Source organism: Stegostoma tigrinum, chromosome 5 (assembly GCF_030684315.1).
Source record: "Stegostoma tigrinum isolate sSteTig4 chromosome 5, sSteTig4.hap1, whole genome shotgun sequence".
NCBI lineage: Eukaryota > Metazoa > Chordata > Chondrichthyes > Orectolobiformes > Stegostomatidae > Stegostoma > Stegostoma tigrinum.
The window spans coordinates 21,157,406-21,178,223 of NC_081358.1; the positions used below are offsets into that span (position 1 = coordinate 21,157,406).

The 20,818-nt window shown below is 42.0% G+C and overlaps 1 protein-coding gene across 25 annotated transcripts in view; it reads left to right on the forward strand.

The window, feature by feature from the left end:
* Nucleotides 1-20,818, forward strand: part of LOC125452074 (band 4.1-like protein 3) — a 271,558-nt gene that overhangs the window by 197,862 nt on the left and 52,878 nt on the right. For 21 of the 25 annotated variants that reach the window (XM_048530014.2, XM_048530012.2, XM_048530009.2 and 18 more), the window contains exons 9-12: nucleotides 1,228-1,392; nucleotides 4,595-4,692; nucleotides 5,602-5,777; nucleotides 15,859-16,079. In XM_048530014.2, the coding sequence (XP_048385971.2) occupies nucleotides 1,228-1,392; nucleotides 4,595-4,692; nucleotides 5,602-5,777; nucleotides 15,859-16,079 (660 nt within the window). The remainder of the gene's footprint in view (nucleotides 1-1,227; nucleotides 1,393-4,594; nucleotides 4,693-5,601; nucleotides 5,778-15,858; nucleotides 16,080-20,818) is intronic. The other 4 variants (XM_048530017.2, XM_048530028.2, XM_059645851.1 and 1 more) reach the window with 1 other exon arrangement.

Here is a 20,818-nt window from a genome sequence, read left to right on the forward strand (position 1 = left end):
TAGGTCTTTGGTAACTGAAAGTATGGTTGCAAGTAATGAAACGATTAAAATCAAGAATGTTTGGGAGACCAGAGTTAAATAAGCGCAAATACCTTTCAGGGTTTGTCTGGCGAGAGAAAGTCATATAGGAAGCAGAAAGACCACAAAGAGATTGGAAAGCAAGGATGAGCGTTTTAAAACTGAACAATGAGTAACTGAGAGGAAATGTATGTCAGCAAGACTGATGGTTGAATGGGATTGATACCAGTTGTGTATGGGGAGCAGTAACTTGGATGAGCTCAGGACTACAGAGGTTCTAATATGGGAGGCTGGCCAGGAGCTTTTGGTATATTTAATTATAGAGATTTCAAAGGCATGGATGAGATGTTTCAGGAGTCCATGGGTGAGGTTGAACCATGTAATTGGAGCTGGAAATGGTGGTGTGGGCATGTGATCAGGAGCTCATCCACGGGTCAGATATAACACCGAGGTAGTGAAAAGTCTAGTTCCACTTCAAACTGTAGCTGGGAGAAGGGTAATCAGTGAGCGAGGAATGGATTTTGACTGGGGCGAAGATGGTTTATTTTGCTCATCTCAGTTTTTGCCTTGGATGTATAGTGATCATAGTTCAGTTTTAGATTAAGTGCCACTGATCAGTCGCAGTAATCGTAAAGTAACAGTTTCATGATATTCTCCTGATCAACTGCCACCAGATCAGGTGTGGCAGACAGACACACAAATTGATTTTCTGCTGAAGTTGGGTGTGTATGGGAGTGGGCATGTGGGGGTATGTCTGTGTGTGGGTGTGTGTGTGTGTGTAAATCTACTGCCCATGATGGTTGAGCTAGGGCTTCTCCTGTTATTGCTCCAGTTGCACAAATAGAATAGAGCTGAAGCTGTTTCCCTGCTGACCCTGTTCCAAAGTTGGAGCCATTAATAGTCGCAAGGTCTGCACTTAGCGCCTGTAAGGGCATAGCAGCGACATGAGCCTCAGATGACACTCTGTATGTCTGGATGGCCGCTGCCATAGCCAACAACTGGAATTTACCCTGTTTCCCCTACCACAGGAAAAAAATCATAGCAGAATTGGGTTCCACCTTCCAAATTTGAGATGCTCGATTTAAGGCTAAACTTTCAGGCACTTTGGTTGTGCGTTAAATATACTTAGCTGTGCCAGAATATTGAATGAAATTGTCTCCTATTTGGTGAAAAGTGTTCTGTCAGAGTATTTTTCTTTTTGTTTTAAAGGATTCTGAAGGAGTTGATATCATGCTTGGTGTGTGTGCCAGCGGCTTGCTAATCTACAGAGACAGGCTAAGGATAAACAGATTTGCCTGGCCCAAGGTTCTCAAGATCTCGTATAAAAGGAATAACTTCTACATCAAAATCCGACCCAGTGAAGTAAGTTCAAATGTGAGGTTTGCATCTCCTTTGTTCACTAATTAAATGTAGTACTTTGTAAAATTACAGTGCTGTTGTAACAAGCAAATTCTACGTGGTTAAGAACTGACAGAGCTCAGAAGTGGCAGAAAAGGTTATTTTTACTTCCATGTTGTATCTATTCAAGTGATTCTGACTTTTTAATTTTTATTCTTGCCTAATAAGAAGGTAGTATTCCTCTCAATAAGAATCAAACCTAATTGTCTGCAGTTGATCAACTTAGATCAATGTTGATTTAATCTAACAAAAGTACACAAAATATTGGATCAAACAACCATTTAATCTTGTTGATTATTTGGCCCTTGCATGCATAAGAGCTTCAAGAAACTTCCTGTTGCTGCGTTAATAATCAACAACATATTAAACAGCTCAGAGCACCCATTTTAACCCGTCCATGCTTAACTTTGCACCTATCTTACATCTTTACTTCTCTTTCACCTCCAATTAGCAGCCCTCTTTGTCTTTTCCCCTAGGACTCCAGACTATCTCTTCCCTTTGCCTCTCTCTGTCAAAAATATAAACAAAACAGTTTTCAACCCATTTTGGCTCTGAAAAAGAGTCATGCCAGACTTGAAACATTAACTCGGTTCGCAACAAACAACTGCACCTCCCAGTCGCGAACCATTTCCACTCCCCCTCCCATTCTTTAGACAACATGTCCATCATGGGCCTCCTGCTGTGCCACAACGATGCCATCCAAAGGTTGCAGGAACAGCAACTCATATTCCGCCTGGGAACCCTGCAGCCCAATGGTATCAATGTGGACTTCAAAAGCTTCAAAATCTCCCCTCCCTCTACCGCTTCTCAAAACCAGCCCAGCTCATCCCCGCCTCCCTACCTATCCCCTCCTCCCACTTTAAGCCCCAGCCCCATCTCCTTCCTACTAACCTCATCCCACCCCCTTGACCTCTCTGTACTCCCTGGACTGACCTATCTCCTCCCTACCTACACTCACCTTTACTGGCTCCATCCCCGGCTCTTTGACCGGTCTGTCTCTTCTCCACCTATCTTCTCCTCTCTCCATCTTCGATCTGCCTCCCCCTCTCTCCCTATTTATTTCAGAACCCCCTTCCCCTCCCCCATCTCTGAACGAGGGTCTTGGCCCAAAATGTCAATGCATCTGCAGTTCCTACTATCTCTGAAACATTAACTGTGTTTGTTTCTTTTCCCACAGATACTGAAACCTACATTTCTCCAGCATATTATGCATTTTGTTTCTTTTCAGATTTTCAGCATCTCCCATATTTTATTTTTATCAAAATAACCTGCTTAAGCTCCTTTACGAGGGATCAGTTCTAACAATGGTTTTGTTTTTGTTATGATGGCTGATTATTTAAGATAAAACAGAAGTGTAGCTGCTGGAGCTCTAAAAGAAATAAAAACACAAATTTCTGGAGAAACTTAGCAGATCTGGCAGCATCTGTGGAAAGAAAACAGCATTAACATCATGTGATCCTCCTTCAGATGTTTTAAGATGCTGAGTGTTAAAGATGGTCAGCAGTGTCATGTTACTTGAAGCAATAAAGTCTTGAGTGCAGTTTAGATAGGAATCATTTAATGTAAAGTATGTGGAAAATTTATTAACCATAGATTCCCTATAGTTCAGAAAAAAAGCCATTCAGCCCACTGAGCCTACACCAACCCTCTAAAGAACATCGCACCCAGCCCTGTCCCCCTAGTACCACATTTCCGATGGCCAATCCACCTAGTCTGCACACCTTTAGACCGTGAGATGAAACCAGAGCACCTGGTAGTAACTCAAGCAGACAAGTGGGGAATGTACAAACTCCACACAGACAGTTGCCCAAGGCTGGAATCGAACCTGGATCCCTGGTGCTGTGAGGCAGCAGTGCGTACTCCCATTAACCCACCCTGCTGCCCAGGGAAGGAAGATAAAATTGAATTTTCGTGTGGTATATCTGTTCAAAGTGATTTTTAAAAAATGCTATGAAATGCATGTGAACTTGAAACATTGAGCGCATGATGCACTGTTTCTATGGATCTACATTATTAGCAAATACACGAATATCAGACTGAAAAGAAATACCTTGAAAGTTGATTCCAGTGGCAGTTTGCCCAACAGTGGCTAAAAGACACAACAGTATAGTGCAGACAAAGTATATTTAGAACAAATCACTATAGGTACAGTTTGTAAGTTTTTTCATTCCTCAGCTCAATGTCACAGTCATTCTGGAATGATGCCTAATCTTTTGTTTAAATTTTGAGTGGCTGAGTGCTGGCCTTGCATTTTGCTGCATTTTAAAACCAGCTGCCACTGCACTTTGTAGTAATAGTGCTAATGGTGGATCGCTTTTATGCTTTAGTGAGTAGCATTGTTAAGGTTTGCAATCTAATTTGGTATTTTGATTAGCCCAAGTAAACCAGATTTGCAGAGTCTACTGTATACTGCCTTGAAGCAAGCAAATCTTCACCTTTCGCAGAAAATAAAAATGTGCTATTAAACTAACTGAATATGTCTCAAATACAAATTTGGTTCCATTTAATTGTTATTATCATATATTGGATTATATTGCTTAAGAACTCTCATTTACACTTTTGAACTTCATTAGTGGGTGTTCCTAAGCCCAAGTACCTAGGAAATGCTGATGCCAACCTGAATTGCTTAAAGCAGTTTTGTTCATGCTTTTCCAAAGTGGCTTTGAGTTGTCCTGTGTGTACAATTCAGGAAAGTAACTTCAGTTTCCCTCCAAAACAAGGATAATGTAAAAAAGAATACCCTCAGGGGAGCACTGCTGTGATCTGTAGGCTGTCCTTGTGCATTAGATTAGAGTTTTGGTGGGAGCCAGAAAAGTGCCCGTAACAGCACTGTCACAAATGAGGGCAAGCTCTGCTCTGGAGGACGCCAGCTCTCGTGGTTGTCCTTCAGATTGTCGGGCTTTTTGCCTTTAATTGTTCGTACATTTCCACAGCCCTTAGATGCCACAGAGGAATATGTTTGAAGTGGAATAGACTGGCAGTTACATTATAATTTGCCAACTGTAGAAATATGGATGATTTTAAATTCTGATTAAGTTGCACTGGGCCACATGTGAGTATAATAACTTGTATGATTGGTTCTGGGGAGATACTAGGCATGGATTTGTATCCTCATTTGGCTGCAATGTTTTGTACAGTTTTCACACGAAAGCGTGACACTATGCTTTTTCCTTCCTAGCATGAGCAATTTGAGAGCACCATTGGATTTAAACTTCCCAACCACAAAGCCGCAAAAAGGTTGTGGAAAGTTTGCATTGAACATCACACATTCTTTCGGTAAGCCCGACCTTGAACTTTTTAATATGAAATTGACCTGATACCTGGACTTGCAGGGTTATGAAACGAGATGATACAACTTAGGCCTTTTTTTCTCTCAAATTTAGAAGGTTAAAGATAAAGGTCAAGATATTAATAAGACAAGGTAGGTAAAGATGAACTATTTTCACAACTTGAGGATTCTAGAACAAGGGGTTATCATCTAAATTAAGAGGTGGTCTGTTCTTTTGTAAATGAGCATGCATGTTACAGAACTAAAACAAAAATGGACACAGCGTATTTAGTGAACTTTCCTAATTTACAAACCGCACCAAAACATTTTAAACAGGGGACACCTATATGATAAAAATATATTTAAAACAATTGAATGATGAGAAGAAAGACACCTCGTTTGCATTCAGAGAATCCCAAAAAAATTCCTCTTATTCCAAACCATATTCAAGGTGGTCTTCCCTTTGAGCTTATCAATATGGTCCCTGCTAGGTGGGAAGTGGGATGTTAAAAAGTGAAGTCCTGCTTAAGCATGATCTCCAGGTCTTCCCAGCTGCTGTATCTCCTTCCTTTCTCCCCACAATAATTAAGACCAGTGCCTTTATTAAATGATTAATGAACTGTATGAATACCTGGACTCGGTTACAGCTGCTTTCTTTTATTCATTTCTGGTCATCATGTCACAGCAAATGCAAAGGTTACCATTCAATCCAATAGCATATGACCAATTGTACAAAATGTGCCAAGCAGCATTGCATCATCAATGAAGACAAGGATTTTGACTTTAAACAGGGAATTGAAATCATGGTGAACCATCTTTCGATAGTGTTTGTGACAAAAAAAAATTCAAGTTCAATACAGAATTTCTTCTTTCATGCAGCTGTTTTTCAGGTAAACCAATGATTTCCATTTTTACAGGCTGGTATCTCCTGAACCACCTCCTAAAAAGTTCCTTACACTGGGTTCAAAGTTCCGCTACAGTGGACGGACACAAGCCCAGACTCGGAGAGCTAGCTCCCTCATAGACCGCCCAGCACCATACTTTGAGCGTTCTTCCAGCAAACGTTACACCATGTCACGTAGCTTAGATGGAGGTAAGGAAATCCAAGGACTATAGACTGCTGAAATGTGGAGTTTGTTCGTTCGTTCTTTGGAGACATTGTTTGCCTGAATTCTAATTTGAATAGTGGAAAGAGATCTTGATGTTCTTTTTGACCCTAATTTTGTTCCATTTGTACATCAAGCTTGGATTTAATGAAGAACATAGATTCTGAAATTGCACTAAGCAGTATTAATTTAGGAATACTTACCATTTTCTAAAGTAAATTGTTGAGCCATTTATTTTAAATGGGCCTGCATCTCAACCAAAATAATGTAATTAGAGAAGATAGTATGAAGTCTAGTATGAAGAAGGAGGGGGGGGGGGAGCCCTCTGACTATCCATCCTATCTATGCCTGTCATAATTTTCTAGACTTCTATGGGTAGGCCTTCAGCCTCCATCTTTCCAGTGAAAACAATCCAAGTTTATCCAACCTCTCCTCATAACCAAAACCCTAATCACCAGGCAACATCCTGGTAAATCTCTGTATCGTCGCTAAAGTATCCACATCCTTCTGGTAGTGTGGTGACCAGAACTGCATGCAATGTTCCAAATGTGGCCTTACTAAAGTTTTCTAATCTGTAATGTAACTTATCAACTTTTATACTTGCTACCACAGCTAATGAAGCCAAGTGTGCTGTGTCACTTCTTGACTATCTTATCCACTTGTGTTGCCACTTTCAGGGATCTGTGGACCTGTGCACCCGAATCCCTCTATATTTCAATGCTTCTAAGGGTTCTGCCATTTATTATATAATTTGCATCTGAATTGGACCTTCCAAAATGTAGCACCTTGCATTTTTCAGAGTTAAAGTCCATCTGCCATTTCTCTGCCCAAATTTGCTGTCTGTGTATATCTTTTGACAATCCTCCTCTTTATAAGCAACTCTGTCAATTTTGGTGTCATCCACAAGTTTACTGATCAGACCGCCTACATTTTTTTCTGCATCATTTATATATTTTTCAAACAAAAAAGGTCCCGAGCTGATCCTTGCAGAACATCACTAGTTACTAATTTCCATTCGAAAATGCACCTTCCACTGCGAGTCTGTCGTCTTCTACCTAAGCCAATTTTGTATCCATCTAGCCAGCTCACCTTTGATCCCATGAGACTCTACCTTCTAGAACAGCATGCCATGAGGCACCTTATCAAATACCTTATTCAAGTCTATGTGGACAACATCCACTGCCCTTCCCTTGTCGACCATTCTTATCATCTTCTCTTAAAAATCTTAATCAAGTTGGTGAGGCATGACGTTCCCTGTACAAACCCACGCTGCCCACCGCTAACAAGTCCATTTGCTTCCAAATGTGAATAAATCTCAGTATCTTTTCCAACAGCTTCCCCACTAACATTGAGCTCTCTGGCCTGTGGTACCCGGTTTCCCCCCTTCAACAAAGGAACAACATTGGCTATCTTTACATTCTCTTTGGCCTCAGGTGAGGTTCCACAGGACTGGTGAATAGCCAATGTTGTTCCTTTGTTGAAGGGGGGAAATCGGGTACCACAGGCCAGAGAGCTCATTGTCAGTGGGGAAGCTGTTGGAAAAGATACTGAGATTTATTCACATTTGGAAGCAAATGGACTTGTTAGCGGTGGGCAGTTTGGGTTTGTACAGGGAACGTCATGCCCCTTAAAGCCCCTAAGCTATTTCTTCCCATGCCACCCACACTATCTTGGAGTAGATCCCATCTGGCCTTCGGGACTTGTCTACCTTAATGCATTTCCTCTTTGATTATGGTGAGCTGTCTGAGAATATTCACACACCTTTCTCTAACCTTAACATCCCCCACACCCCTGTCTTTGGTGAATACTAATGTAAATTATTCATTACAGATCTTACCTGTAGGTGCATACCACCGCACCGCCCCCCCCCCCCCGCCCCGGCCCAACCTTGCAATTGGGAACAAAGACTATGGAGGCAGGCAGGATTCAAGCATGTGGCAAACTTTCATTCCAGCAAAAACCACTTGATGCAGGGAGAGAACCAAATGTTCCCCGAATCTGGCCTCAACATGAGAACTCGATTATTTCCTTGATCTTTGGCTCAGATCGGAAGAGAGATCAATGATGCGCTCTGATTTTTACAGTGAAATACAGCATTTTTGTACATTTTCTGTTACAGTGATCCCACATAGTCACTGTGTCCTTTCCATATACCCAAACCTGTGAAACCACCTAATCAGTGATGGGCGTTCTTATGCACAGCCCCAGGTTCTCATGATCTCATGGTGTTTAACAGACATTGTAATTGCCAGGCCTTGGCATCTTTCTACGCATCCTATTAATTAACATTCCAAAGTTACTGGTTATACTCCTTCTGGTCTGTCCCAAGCTTGCTTATCTCTCAGGACTGCTTGAATTCTGTTATTCATTGTATTCCATGTGCTATCTCTGATCACATTCAGTTATTCCTCTTAAGTTTTCCATTGTCCCAGTCATGTTTATAAAAAAAAGACAATTGGTTTTAACCAACTGCTATAAGATTTGTTGTATTAATTTCTGTTATAAAGTTGGTTATAAAGTGTAAAGTTATACAGCTACTTCTACTGTTAAAACTTTGTAACAAATAAGTCTCAATCAATCTGTTTCATTCAACGTGTACCAGGCATCTTTTTAGGGACAGGAGAAAGCGTTTCCTGAGAGTAATTAACTTCCACATCAACGTTTAAATATTTTTCCCCTCATCCTTCCGTTCTACTTTGGCTATATGCGTACCTATACTTAGGTTGAAAGCTATCTCTTGTGATTATCTGAAGAATCCTTAACTAGAGATAACACGGTGTGAAGCTGGATGAACACAGAGGCCAAGCAGCATCAGAGGAGCAGGAAAGTTTGACGTTTCGGATCGAGACCCTTCTTCATTTTCTGCTCCTCTGATGCTGCTTGGCCTGCTGTGTTCATCCAGCTTCACATCATATTATCTCAGATTCTCCAGCATCAGCAGTCCCTCCTATCTCTGTAACGATCTTTAACTAGAGTCTATTTCTTAATATTGTGAATAACTTCAAAGAAACATGATTGCTACAAAAGAACTGTATCTGCTGTTTTCACAGCTGTTTTATGAGTTAGGCTGGGTGGTTCGTGGCTGTGATTTACACCTCTTGTTCTAATTGGTACTGTCCACCTAATGGGACAACATCCTTCCATTAATGAGGCTGGAACCAATCACATCTATCCTTAGGCATCTTCTGTTTTGGATGGTTGCTTGCAGGGCCCCACATTGACCTTGAAGTAGCCCTGTTCCAAGGTACCGTTATGTTTCACCTAAATGTTAGAGCAGGCTGTCCCATTTTGTTTAATCCTTGTCAGCTTTTTTCTGTCTTTCAAATGTGGGCCTCCCTTACATCACCCATTTCCTCTGGCTCCCTCTGTGATCTCCCTCCTTTACCCATGAGTGGGCCTAGTCTTTTCTTAGTTACCCTTTTCCTCATAACTTATGTATAAAATGCCTTGGGATTCTCCTTAATCTGCTGGCCAAGGACATTTCATCTCCCCGTTTCAGCTCCTTCCTGTTTTCTCTGTATTCTTCAAGGACTTGGTCTGTTTTTAGTTGCCTAAAGTTTGGGGTATGCTTCATTTTTGTGGTTGACTAAGCTGATAATTTCCCCTGTCATCCAAGATTTGTGAATCCAACCATTCCTGTCCTCCTTTTTCACAGGAACATGCCCTCCACTCTAATCAACTGGTCTTCAAAGGTCTCCCACATGTCATAATGTGGATTTAGCCTCAAACAGCAGCTCCCAATCCATGTTCTCTAATTCTTGCCTGATTCGGTTATAGTTGGCCTTCCCCCAATTTAACACCTTCATCCGACGTCCATTCTTGTTCTTTACCATATGTAACCGCAAAGTTTTGGAATTATGGTCACTTCCCAAATTGCTCCCCCACTGAAACTTTGATCACCTGGTCAGGCTCATTTTGCAGTACCACGTCCGGTATCGCTGCCTCCCTTGTGTGACTATCCACACACTGTTGGAAGAAAATTCTCCTGACACATGTAACAAATTGCTGCTTATCCAAATCTCCTGGACCAAGGGAGTCCCATTCAATAGGGGGGGGGAAGTCATAATCACCCACCACACCAACCTGCCATTTTGATATCTTTCCAGAATTGACTGCACACTTCTTCCTCTGTCTCCCACTGGCACCTGGGAGGTCAGTAGATTGCACCCTTGCTATTCCTGAGCTCAACCCATAGTGCCTTACTGCAGTATTTCCCCTTCTTGCGCCCCCCCCCCCCACCCCGATTATAGCATTGATATGCTCCCTTACAATAATGTAACTCCCCCCTCTCTTTTGCTGCCTTCTCTGTCTCAGCTAAAACATTGATATCCTGGAATATTAAGCTGCCTATCCTGCCCCTCTTTCAACCATGTGTCTCTGATAGCAGCAACATCATAATTACATGCATTAATCCAGTCTCTAAGTTCATCTGTCTTGCCTGTTACACATCTTGCATTGAAACAAGTATAGTCCAAGCCTCCCGTTCTGCTGAGCTGAGCAACCTCTCCCTGACTGCTCTTCGTGTAAGCTATATTTCCATTAGTCTCAAGCTCTTCCGCAGCCCCTATACCTAGTGACCTGCTGCTCCAGTTCCCACCGGGCTGCTGCACTAGATTAAACACTCCCAAGTGGCCCCATCAAACCTCTCTGCCAGAATATTGGTGCCCCTGCAGCTTAGGTGCAACCCGCCCTTCTTGTGCAGACCCCACCTAAGCTGAAAGACATCCCAATGATCCCTGTATCTGAAGCCCCGTCTCCTACACCAGCTGTTTAGCCACCTGTTCGGTTGTACAAAGTCTCTGTTCCTACCCTCTGTAGCATGTGCCCTGGGAAGCAATCGTGAGACTGCTACTCTAGAGGCCCTGCTTTTCACTTTACTGCCTAACTCGCTGATTTGTTATTGCAGGACCTTGTCACTCTTCCTAGCTATGTCATCTGTGCCAAAATAGACAAGCCTTCTGTTTGTTTACCCTCCTATTTCAGGATTCCCTATCTCTGCCCAAAGGCATCCATGACCCTGGTATCAGGGAGGCACCATACCACCCTGGAGTGTCTCTCGCAGCCACAGTTTCACCTACCTCTGGCCCTGACTATCAAATCTCCAACTGCTATTGCTCTAATACACGTTGTCCCTCCCCTGTCTACAGCACTGCCTGCTTTATCATGCTGCTGCTGCCACATGATGGCCCAGCCCTCTCAACAGTATCCAAAATGGAAAACTTCTTTTGCAGTGGGACAGCTGCAGGGAACCCCTGCAATGCCGCCTGAACTGTCTAGCAGTCACCTATCTATCTTCCTTGGGTGTGACCGTGTTTCTGTAATTTCTGTCTAAGATGCTCTCTTCTGTTTGTGCACTCATTAGTATATCCAACTGCCGTTTCATTTGTTTGGTGAGCAGCTGAAGCTGGCTACACTTCCTGCAGATGGCTGTCAGTATCCATGATTGACCACATCTTGCAGTTGAATCACAAAACCCACCAAATGACAAGACAAACCCCCTATTGGCTGTTGGTTAGGAAGTAAATTTTAATTAGCTACCTAAAAATGACAATTGTTACTTTCTAACAAATAGCGCCCCCAATTTACTCACTATCTCAAGTACCTGTACTAACTAGAAGATGGACTAGCTGTACTAATCCGTCAGAAAGACTGAGACACGCTTGCACTGACCTGCAGTGAGATTCTGTCACCTGTATAACCAAGGCAATGAATGATTGAAAGATGGGTTTCAAGAGCAGTTATGAAGGAGGACAGGAAAGCACACATTTATAGGGGTTTGGGAACAGTTCTGAAGCTATCTGATCGAACTGTTACAAAGATATAGATTAAAAAGAGGACGGGATGTACAGCAGGTTGCATTTACAGCATGAGGGATTATTAAATTTCAGACATAACTGGAGAACAGCATGGAGCAGAGATCAGAAAGTGTGGGCAAAGTGACAAATGGGACTTCATGCAGGCCAAGATTTTGGGACAGTATTTTGGACAAATTGGACTTTGTGGAAGGTGTGAACTACAGAATATTTAGGGGAAAATTGAAGTAATTTAATCATTTAATCACAGTAGTGTGGTTAACCTCGGGGGTGAAGTTTTTAAAACACAAATCTTGAACCAAAACACACATTGATGGAGAAAGCTCAGCAGGTCTGGCAACGTCTGTGGAGAGAAATCCAGTTAATGTCATTAAGGTAGATAAAATTATGCACATGGAAATTGGCTGACTCAATAAAGAAGGGATGCTGGGTTGAACATGCATCAAAGTTAAAGACGATTTCTACATGCAGATTACTCTTAACTCGTATAAGTGGATAATGTCAATGGCAGAGGATTTTCTCATACAAACTGAAGATGATTATGGTTTTATTTTCCATTGAGAAGTAGGCATTGTGCACTTTGTCATACCGCACTTCATTGTTGACTTTGACTACTTCAGCACTGTTGGTGATTGGAAATTTTACAGAAGTGATTAGATTGGAGGCTTATGAAAAAGTTGAGTCGTGACATTGCAACTGAGGCTTTTTGAAGAGGAAACAGGATTTGATGCAACAGCAGATCAGAGAATGAAAGGATTAAAACTAGTTTTTTTGAGAGAAGGAGCGATGGTATACACATTTTAAAGGAGAGACATCATACAATTGGAAAGCAAACTATTGGCATTCACTGCCTTGGGGGCCAGTAGGAGTACGTGAATGGAGAACAGAAGCAGGCCATTCGGTTCCTAGAACATGCTCTACTCGTCAGTAAGATGATGGCTGATCTGTTTGTTTTGAATTCCACATTCTCATCTACCCCGATGATCTGTGATACTTGCGCCCAAAAAGAATCTATCTTATCTCTACCTCCAAAATTTTAAATACTCAACCTCCTGCTGTCTCCTGAGGCAGTGGTCCAAAGTCTCATAAACCTCTGTGGAGAAAAATAAATTCTCTCTAAATTTATCCTAAAATTATGCTAATTTTTAAAACAGTGCCCCTCTGCCCTGGACACACCCACAAGGAGAAACATCCTTTGCATATCCGTCTTGTCGAGGACATTTGGGATCCTGCACAGCTCATGCTTTGCTCATCTGAATCCCAATGGGAACAGGCCAACTCTGTCCAACCTTTGCACAGAAGGCAACCCGTTTATTTCCAATATCAGCCCAGTAAAACTCCTATGATCTGTCTCCACGGCCTCTCTCCTTGAGTAAGGAGACAAGCCTGCACATGGTGGTCAGCGTGTGCTTTGACTACTGCACTGTATACCTGAACTATAACATCCTTACTTTTATGTTCAATCCGTCAGTAACACAGAACATCCCATCAGATTCCTTAAAAATGCCCTGTTTATGCTCACTCTTGCCCCATGCCACTTACCAGTCGTCATTCCATGCTAATGTATTCTCCGAAATCCATGAGCCATTATTTTGCCCACTGTCACCTCGTGGCACAATATCAAGTGCCTTTTTGAAGATCCTGGTGCACTTTGTCTACAGAGATAATGGGAACTGCAGATGCACTTTGTCTACAGGTTCCTCTCTATCTACCTGAGAAGCCACTTCCTCAAGAACAAAGTAATGTATTTGTCAAAGAGGACTTCGTTTTTGGTTTTTAAATAAACAGCACTAGTTCTAGAGATACTATACTTTTCAAAGTCCACTGTTAAGACTTGAACAGTAAATTCCAGCATTTTCAACACAACTGATGTCAGGCCACCTAACCTGTAGTGCACTCCTGTTGTTCTTGAAAAGCATTCTAATGTTTACCAATTTACAATGTGTTAGGGCTGTTCATGATTCAAAGGAAGTTTGAAACATCACAGTGAGCACATCAGCATTCTCTGCAGCCAAGCCTTTTGGAACCCAAAGATTGTGTGCCATCAGGTGCCATTTTCTTTGTTTAAGCTTCTTCAATAATTTTTCTCCCTAATTATCTAAGTGTCATCACTTTCTCTTTTTAGCCTGAAGATTACCCATTGTTTCTGGTTTGTAGCTTGTGTAATTTGCTTTGATGATATGAACATTCAACAAACCCATCTTCCAGACCACCCGTATGAATTTGAATGCCCCAGTCTTTTTTTTATATATTGAAGACCCCCACAATTATTACACTGCCTTTTGTTCTAAGTTCCAATAGTTACTTGTTTAATGATTTGTCAACTACCATTAGTGGCTATATAAATCACTCCAGTGATTTCTGATATTTGTTATTCTTAATATCTAGCCATTCTGATTCTAGTTGATCATCCTTCTCATGAATGTCCTTATGTCATCTGTTTATATCAGGGCTACCCCTCTTCTTTGTATCACTTTTTCTGAAATAGTTTGTACTCTGGAATAATCCAGTCTGATCCTTTTTCACATTGTAACTATGTCTCTGAAAGGGTAATTAAATCTAAATCTTCCTTTGTGCCACTAATTTCTATATCTTAGTACATTCATCTGAATACATGAAGTATTTTTACTATCTTTAGTATAGTCCCCTCTATTTACTTTATTCACCGATGGGTAGGTGCTGTTAACTTCTTGTCCATTCTTGTCTCACTTTGCTTGCCATTAGCCACTGCCCTGTTGTCTTGATCTTTCTGGTTGGATTTCTAGAGATACCATCAATGTCCCTTTCCCCAGGGGGGAAAAAAAGCAAGTTAAAAGAAATTTGCAGTTTTGTAGGTGTCAAACCAGATGGGAGTTTTGAGAATGGGAAGTTAATAATTGTCACGGAGCTAGGGAAGAATAGAATCTTTGTCCCACGGTGCACCCACGTGTCTGATGTCTAACTGACTGATTATTTTTGGGTCTTACGTGTAATATTTGTATCTCGTGACTGGATTTCAAGGATGTTCATGAGCAGAACTTGCCAGCAACAAGCTGCAGTGTTTACATGGCTGAACATAATAACGTTCACAAATTATGGTCAGAATAAAGTTAATCATTATCACATGTGCCTGAGGAGGTGAAGTTTACCGTTTAGCTGGAACAGGAATAGGGAGCAGAGATAATTGAACTTGAGTTGTAGTCATGACTAGAGTGCAGTCACAATGCAATCTATACCTTAATGTCAAACACCTCCATCACATTTGTGTGGTGCATTTCCACTGGATTGGAGTGCTTTTTTAGATTTGAGTATCCAATCAGCAGCACACATTTTTAATCTGCCAAATGTGTAGATTTGCTGTAATTTTTTAAACCCACGACAACACAGTGAAAGCAAAACCAGTCCACATTATGCAAATTCCAGTATATTAAAGAGATGTGCAAATGTGATTGTTTACTGTTTGTTATCAATCACATCTTTGCAAAGGCAGGCAAACTGGTTTGAGGTACAGATCAGCCATAATCTAATTGAAAAGTGGAATATGGGTCATGTGTCTCTGTGTAATAAATTTATTTTTGTTTTAGCTCCTTTATAATAAATTTTTTAAAATAACTCCTTATCGTGGAGTGAAGCTGCTGCAGACCATGCAGACAGTAGCACCATGAACACATTTATTTCTGTTGCGCTTTTTACATGTCCTGCTGCTTGCATGTTTTATCATTTTATTATTATTCAACATTGATCTACAGGATAAAGTGAATTTTCCTAATCACGTAGTATTTTGCACTAACAATGATCTGACTTCACTCTTAGGCTTTTGCTGTGCTTGGACTTATTCTGTTTTGGATTATGCGTTGTGTACAGTCTAGATAGGTGATTGTGGTTTTCTAAATGATGCTGTTTGAAAAGTTGGTGACAGTCTCAAAAGATAATTAAATGTACAGGACTGTTTTCGTTCAGGCCTTCTAGCCTGCTCTGACATTCAGTAAGTTCATGGCTGATCTGATCATGCTGCCCTTTTCACTGTCCTTGCAACCCCAGCCACCCAAAAACAATCCTGACACCATTATTTATCTAACTCAATCCTGAATAAATGCGATGACCCAACCAACATTGTTTTCTGCAAGGAATAATTCCAGGCTAATGACTACAGCAGCCTGCAAGTACTGAGGCTTATTATTATGTTGTAATTTTATCATATTATTTCTTAGTGCGTATCAGCTGAGACCAATTGACTCAGCAGAGACTGAAGAGTTCTGTTTTTTTGTTTTTAAAGCATCTGTCACTGAGAATCATGAGATGCTCATAAAGGACTCCGTTTCAGCTTCTGAAGTGGCGACTGCTCATTACGGTGCAGCGAAGAGCCTCGTATCAACCAATTTAATAACCACAGTGACACCGGAGAAGAAAGCAGAAGAGGAGAAAGCAGAAGAGGAGGAGAAAAAGGCAAAGATTGACATTACTCCATCCGTCACACCGGCCAAGCATGAAATAAAGGTAGTGTGCTTTGGGGCATGAAAAATATACTGATGAGAAAATAGGCAAATGACACATCTGAAAGCCAAGAGAGTTAGACTATATTGGAAATTTTGATAGTGAATATGAAGCTAATTAGATTAGCTTTGCTCCAAAGTAAAAAGCATACTAATGCTTAGTAGAAGGAACTGTTTGCATTGTTGCTATACACCGTTTCAAATGAGTTAACAGTCGAACAAAAACGATAGTGAAGAATTTCATATAAGTATAGAAATGATAAACCATAATTTCTTCTCTCTTGATTTATTAATGCAGTATTTTTTAAAATAAAAATCTATTTAATCTAATGTTGGAACCGAGGGAGAACTTGCATTTTTGCAAGTTTGATATTACTACACTATTTTTAATTCCACAAATAATTTGATAACAAAGGAAATGTGTGTTAAAAGATCTGATATTAAAGCTCAAGTTTTGTTGCCATTTCTTGTAAATCCTTGAAGGAGTAAATTGTCTAAAACTTTCCATCAAATGTTTTGTTGAATCTAAGGGGCCCTGCATCTATATTATTATTTGTAGTCATCAAACATACATACCAGACATTTAGCAGTCCTTAAATTTTGATCGTTCCTTGGGTACCAGATGAACATTACACTGCTAAAACTTCCAGTTGGTCTCATGTGTCACTGCAACAGAAAGGGAAAAATTGACAAACCTCAGAATTTTACTTTTGATGTTTGCAGATTTGGGCAATAAATGGTGGAGCTGCTACTTCATTTGTTTTGTTGATACAATAAGTTTATCAGACTATCATTTATAGGTGTTTTCCTAATCAACCTGTTCAGAGATGTAATTACACATCTCTGGAGCTGGTGCAACTTGAACCCAAACCTCCCGGCTCAGAGGAAGGGGCAGTAAACCGTGCCACAGGAGTACTGAACAATATCTGTAATTTATTTCTTTGAGAGAGATTATCTTTTCAAGTCCCAGACACACAACCTCGTTTAGTGCGTTGAGGCAGTGAACTCTTGTGTCTCAGTTTATCATTTCTCAAAAATGACACAGAAAGCATCTGCAAATAGGTCACTTGTAACATATCTTCTGGAGAGCAATAAATGGCAAAAGAAGAAGAAAATAAACACTTCTTAGAATAAAACAATCACTTGTAGTTATCAGGTCTTCTGACCCATCCAAATGTTTGCTTATAAGGTAGATAGAATAAATGGAAGTCTTTTGTCAATTCTTGACTAGAAGACAATGCAAGTTATGAGATCCTTTGAGTGTAGTTTACTTTCACCTTGCTTATCCCTACTGTTCTGTACTGCTTTTTTAAAAACATTTGAATAATACTGTTTGAAACATTAAGCATCAATAAGCAGAATTAACCTTTTCAGCACTCTTTTCACTCATCACTCCTCCACCTCCTGTGTCTGCAAGATTCTCCATAGGATCGTAGAATCCCTGTAGTGTGGGAGCAGGCCATTTGGCCCATCAAGTCCAAACTGACCACCCAGACCCAAGTCCCCAACCCCAAGCCCGTGATTTTGCATTTCCTATGGCTAATCCACCTGGTCGTCATATCCCTGGACACAATGGGCAATTTAGTGTGGCCAATCTACCTAACCTGCACATCTTTGGACTCTGGGAGGAAACCCACACAGACATGAGGAGAACGTGCAAACTCCATGCAGACAGCCGCCCAAGGCTGCAACTGAACCTGGGCCCCTGGCGCTGTGAGGCAGCAGTGCCAAACACTGAGACACAGGGCCACCCAAAAAGTGAGACAGCCAGTTTGAACCAAAACTAATTAAACAAAGCCCTGATCCCCATAATGTTTCAAAGTCAGTAGACTGCAGCAGAAAAATAAAGATTTATTGAAATAACCAGCTTTTATTAAATTAATATTAGAATCTAGACATAAATAATCATGTGGGCAAACACATCGGAAAGTAGTATTTGTAAGATTGAAAGATAGTGGAATACGCTGCATTTTCAGTCCACTTTTTAAGAGTCCTTGGAGGTGGAAGTCACCCTTGCAGGAGTGCAAAATGGTCACTGATGCATCGGCAGCCTCTTTGCACCCCACCTCATGTTGTTTTCCATTGTCAAAATGTAATCCGAGTGGAAAATGGGCTCGGAGTGTTCTATCTGCCATTTTGTGTGTCTGCTGACAGTTTGCATCCCCATGTGTCTCATTGCATTGATTTGCAAACAAAACCGCACATTTCTCTCTGAAGAATGAACTTAATTATAAACAAAATAGCAAGTTCAACTTCTTGAAGTTACTGTGTTTAGTCTGAACCATATTTAAAATCCTTTCCTCCTTCCAGCAGGGATTGAAAGCTGTGATTCTTTGTTTCATCGTTCTCTTGGCCCAAATCCACATGTTTGTGGCATTAAAATTCCTCCTTAATCTAACTTAATTTTCCTTTGCATTATAATACTTGCAGGAGTCAGGATCCATTCCTTATGACTGAAAATGACCTAAAATATAGTACATTGTGAGGAAATGTAGTTCACTTCAACTGCAAGAAAGTAGATTATTTGACTGTAGAGAAACTAGAGACTGCTGTACTTCAGGGACCTGAGTGTCCTGAAACATGAAGTGCAGAAAGCTATCATTTGCATACAGCAAGTAATTAAGAAAGGAAATGGAATCATGGAGCCACACAGCACATAAACAGACCCCTTCAGTCCGACTCGTATGTGTCAACCAGACATCCCATTCTGACATAGTCCCATTTGCCAGCATTTGGCCCATATGCCTCAAAACCCTTCCTATTCATGTGCCTATCCACGTGCCTGTTTAAATGTTTTAATTGTACCTGCCTTCCCCACTTCCTTTGGCAATTCAGGCACCACCCTCTATGTGAAAAAGTTAACTATCAGGCCCTTTTTAAACCTACCTGCTCGCAGTCTGAAACCTATCCCTTCTAGTTTTGGACCACCTCACCCTTGGAACAAGAGCTATGCCCCTGGTGATTTTATAAACCTCTACCCGGTCACCCCTCAGCTTCCGACACTCCAGGGAAAATGGCCCCGGCCTATCTGACCTCTCCCTACAGCTCAAAGCCTCCAGTCTTAGCAACGTCTTTGTAAACTTTTTCTGTACCTTTTTAGTTGACGAGAATTGTACACAGTGTTCTAAAAGTGACCTCACCAATGTCCTGTACAGCCATAATATGACAACCCCACTCCTATACTCAATGTTGTGACCCATGAAGACAAGCATGCCAAATGCTGCCTCCTTCATGCTGTCTACTGCAACTACACTTTGAAGGAACTATGCACCTACACCCCTAGGTCTCTTTGTTTGGTAACGTTGTGTCTGCGCACGTGTTTGTGTTCACTGGAGTTTAGAAGAATGAAAAGTGGTAATACTAAAACGCCAGGTTATCAAGGTAGATGCTGGAAGAATGTTTCCTTTTATGGAGGTATCTAGAACTGTAGATACAGTTTAAAGAAGAGGCTTTCCATTCACACCGAGGTATGGATAACTATCTCTCCTCCCACAGCCTCCACAGCCAGCAGTTCCAGAGGAGACAGCAACATAGCAACAGTGAGCCCTGCGGAGTTTTCACCACCACCGCCCCCCCCAGACCACCCCCTTACTGAGGACGAGCGGTCAATCCTCAGTAAAGAGCTCAACTTCGTCCCCCTCCACCCACACATCAACGAATACCTCTCACTCTTAGACATCGAGCAGTTTTGCCTCCACCTCCGACCCAACCTCCGCGCTTACTACTTCAACTGGGAACCTAACCCTCCCACTACTGAACCCTTCTCCCATCTCCCACACACCCCCACCTCCTGGACACCACCCCCAAGCTTCCTATCCTCCCTCGACCTTTTCATCTCCAACTGCCGTCGTGAGATCAATCGCCTCAACCTCTCCACCCCTCTCACCCACTCCAACCTCTCCCCTGCAGAATGGGCAGCCCTCCGCTCCAATCCCAACCTCACCATCAAACCCGCAGACAAGGGTGACGCAGTGGTAGTATGGCGCACTGACCTCTACGTCGCTGAGGACAGACGCCAACTCTCCGAAACCACCACCTACCGCCCCCTGGATCATGATCCCACCCCCGAGCACCAAACCATCATCTCCAATACCATGCATGACCTCATCACATCAGGTGACCTCCCACCCACAGCCTACGACCTCATTCTTCCCCAACCCCACACGGCCCGTTTCTATCTCCATCCCAAATCCACAAACCTGACTCCCCCTGGTCAACCTATTGTCTCTGCCTGCTCCTGCTCCACTGAACTCATCTCCACCCATCTGGACTCCATTTTCTCCCCCTTTGTCCAGGAACACTCTACCTACGTCCATGACACCACCCACAACCTCTACCTCCTCCAGAACTTCCAATTCCCCGGTCCCTAACACCTCATTTTCACGATGGACGTCCAGTCCGTATACACCTGCGTTCCCCATGCAGATGGCCTCAAGGCCCTCCGCTTCTTCCTGTCCCGCAGGCCCAACCAGTCCCCCTTCCACTGACACCCCCATCCTCACACTCAATAACTTCTCTTTCGATTCCCCCCACTTCCTACAGACAAAGGGGGTGGCCATGGGTACCCGCATGGGCCCAAGCTATGCCTGCCTCTTTGTAGGTCACATGGAACAATCCCTTTTCCGTACCTACACTGGCCCTAAACCCCACCTCTTCCTCCGTTACATCGATGACTGTATCAGCGCCGCCTCATGCTCTCACGAGGAACTTGAACAGTTTATTCACTTCACCAACACCTTCCAC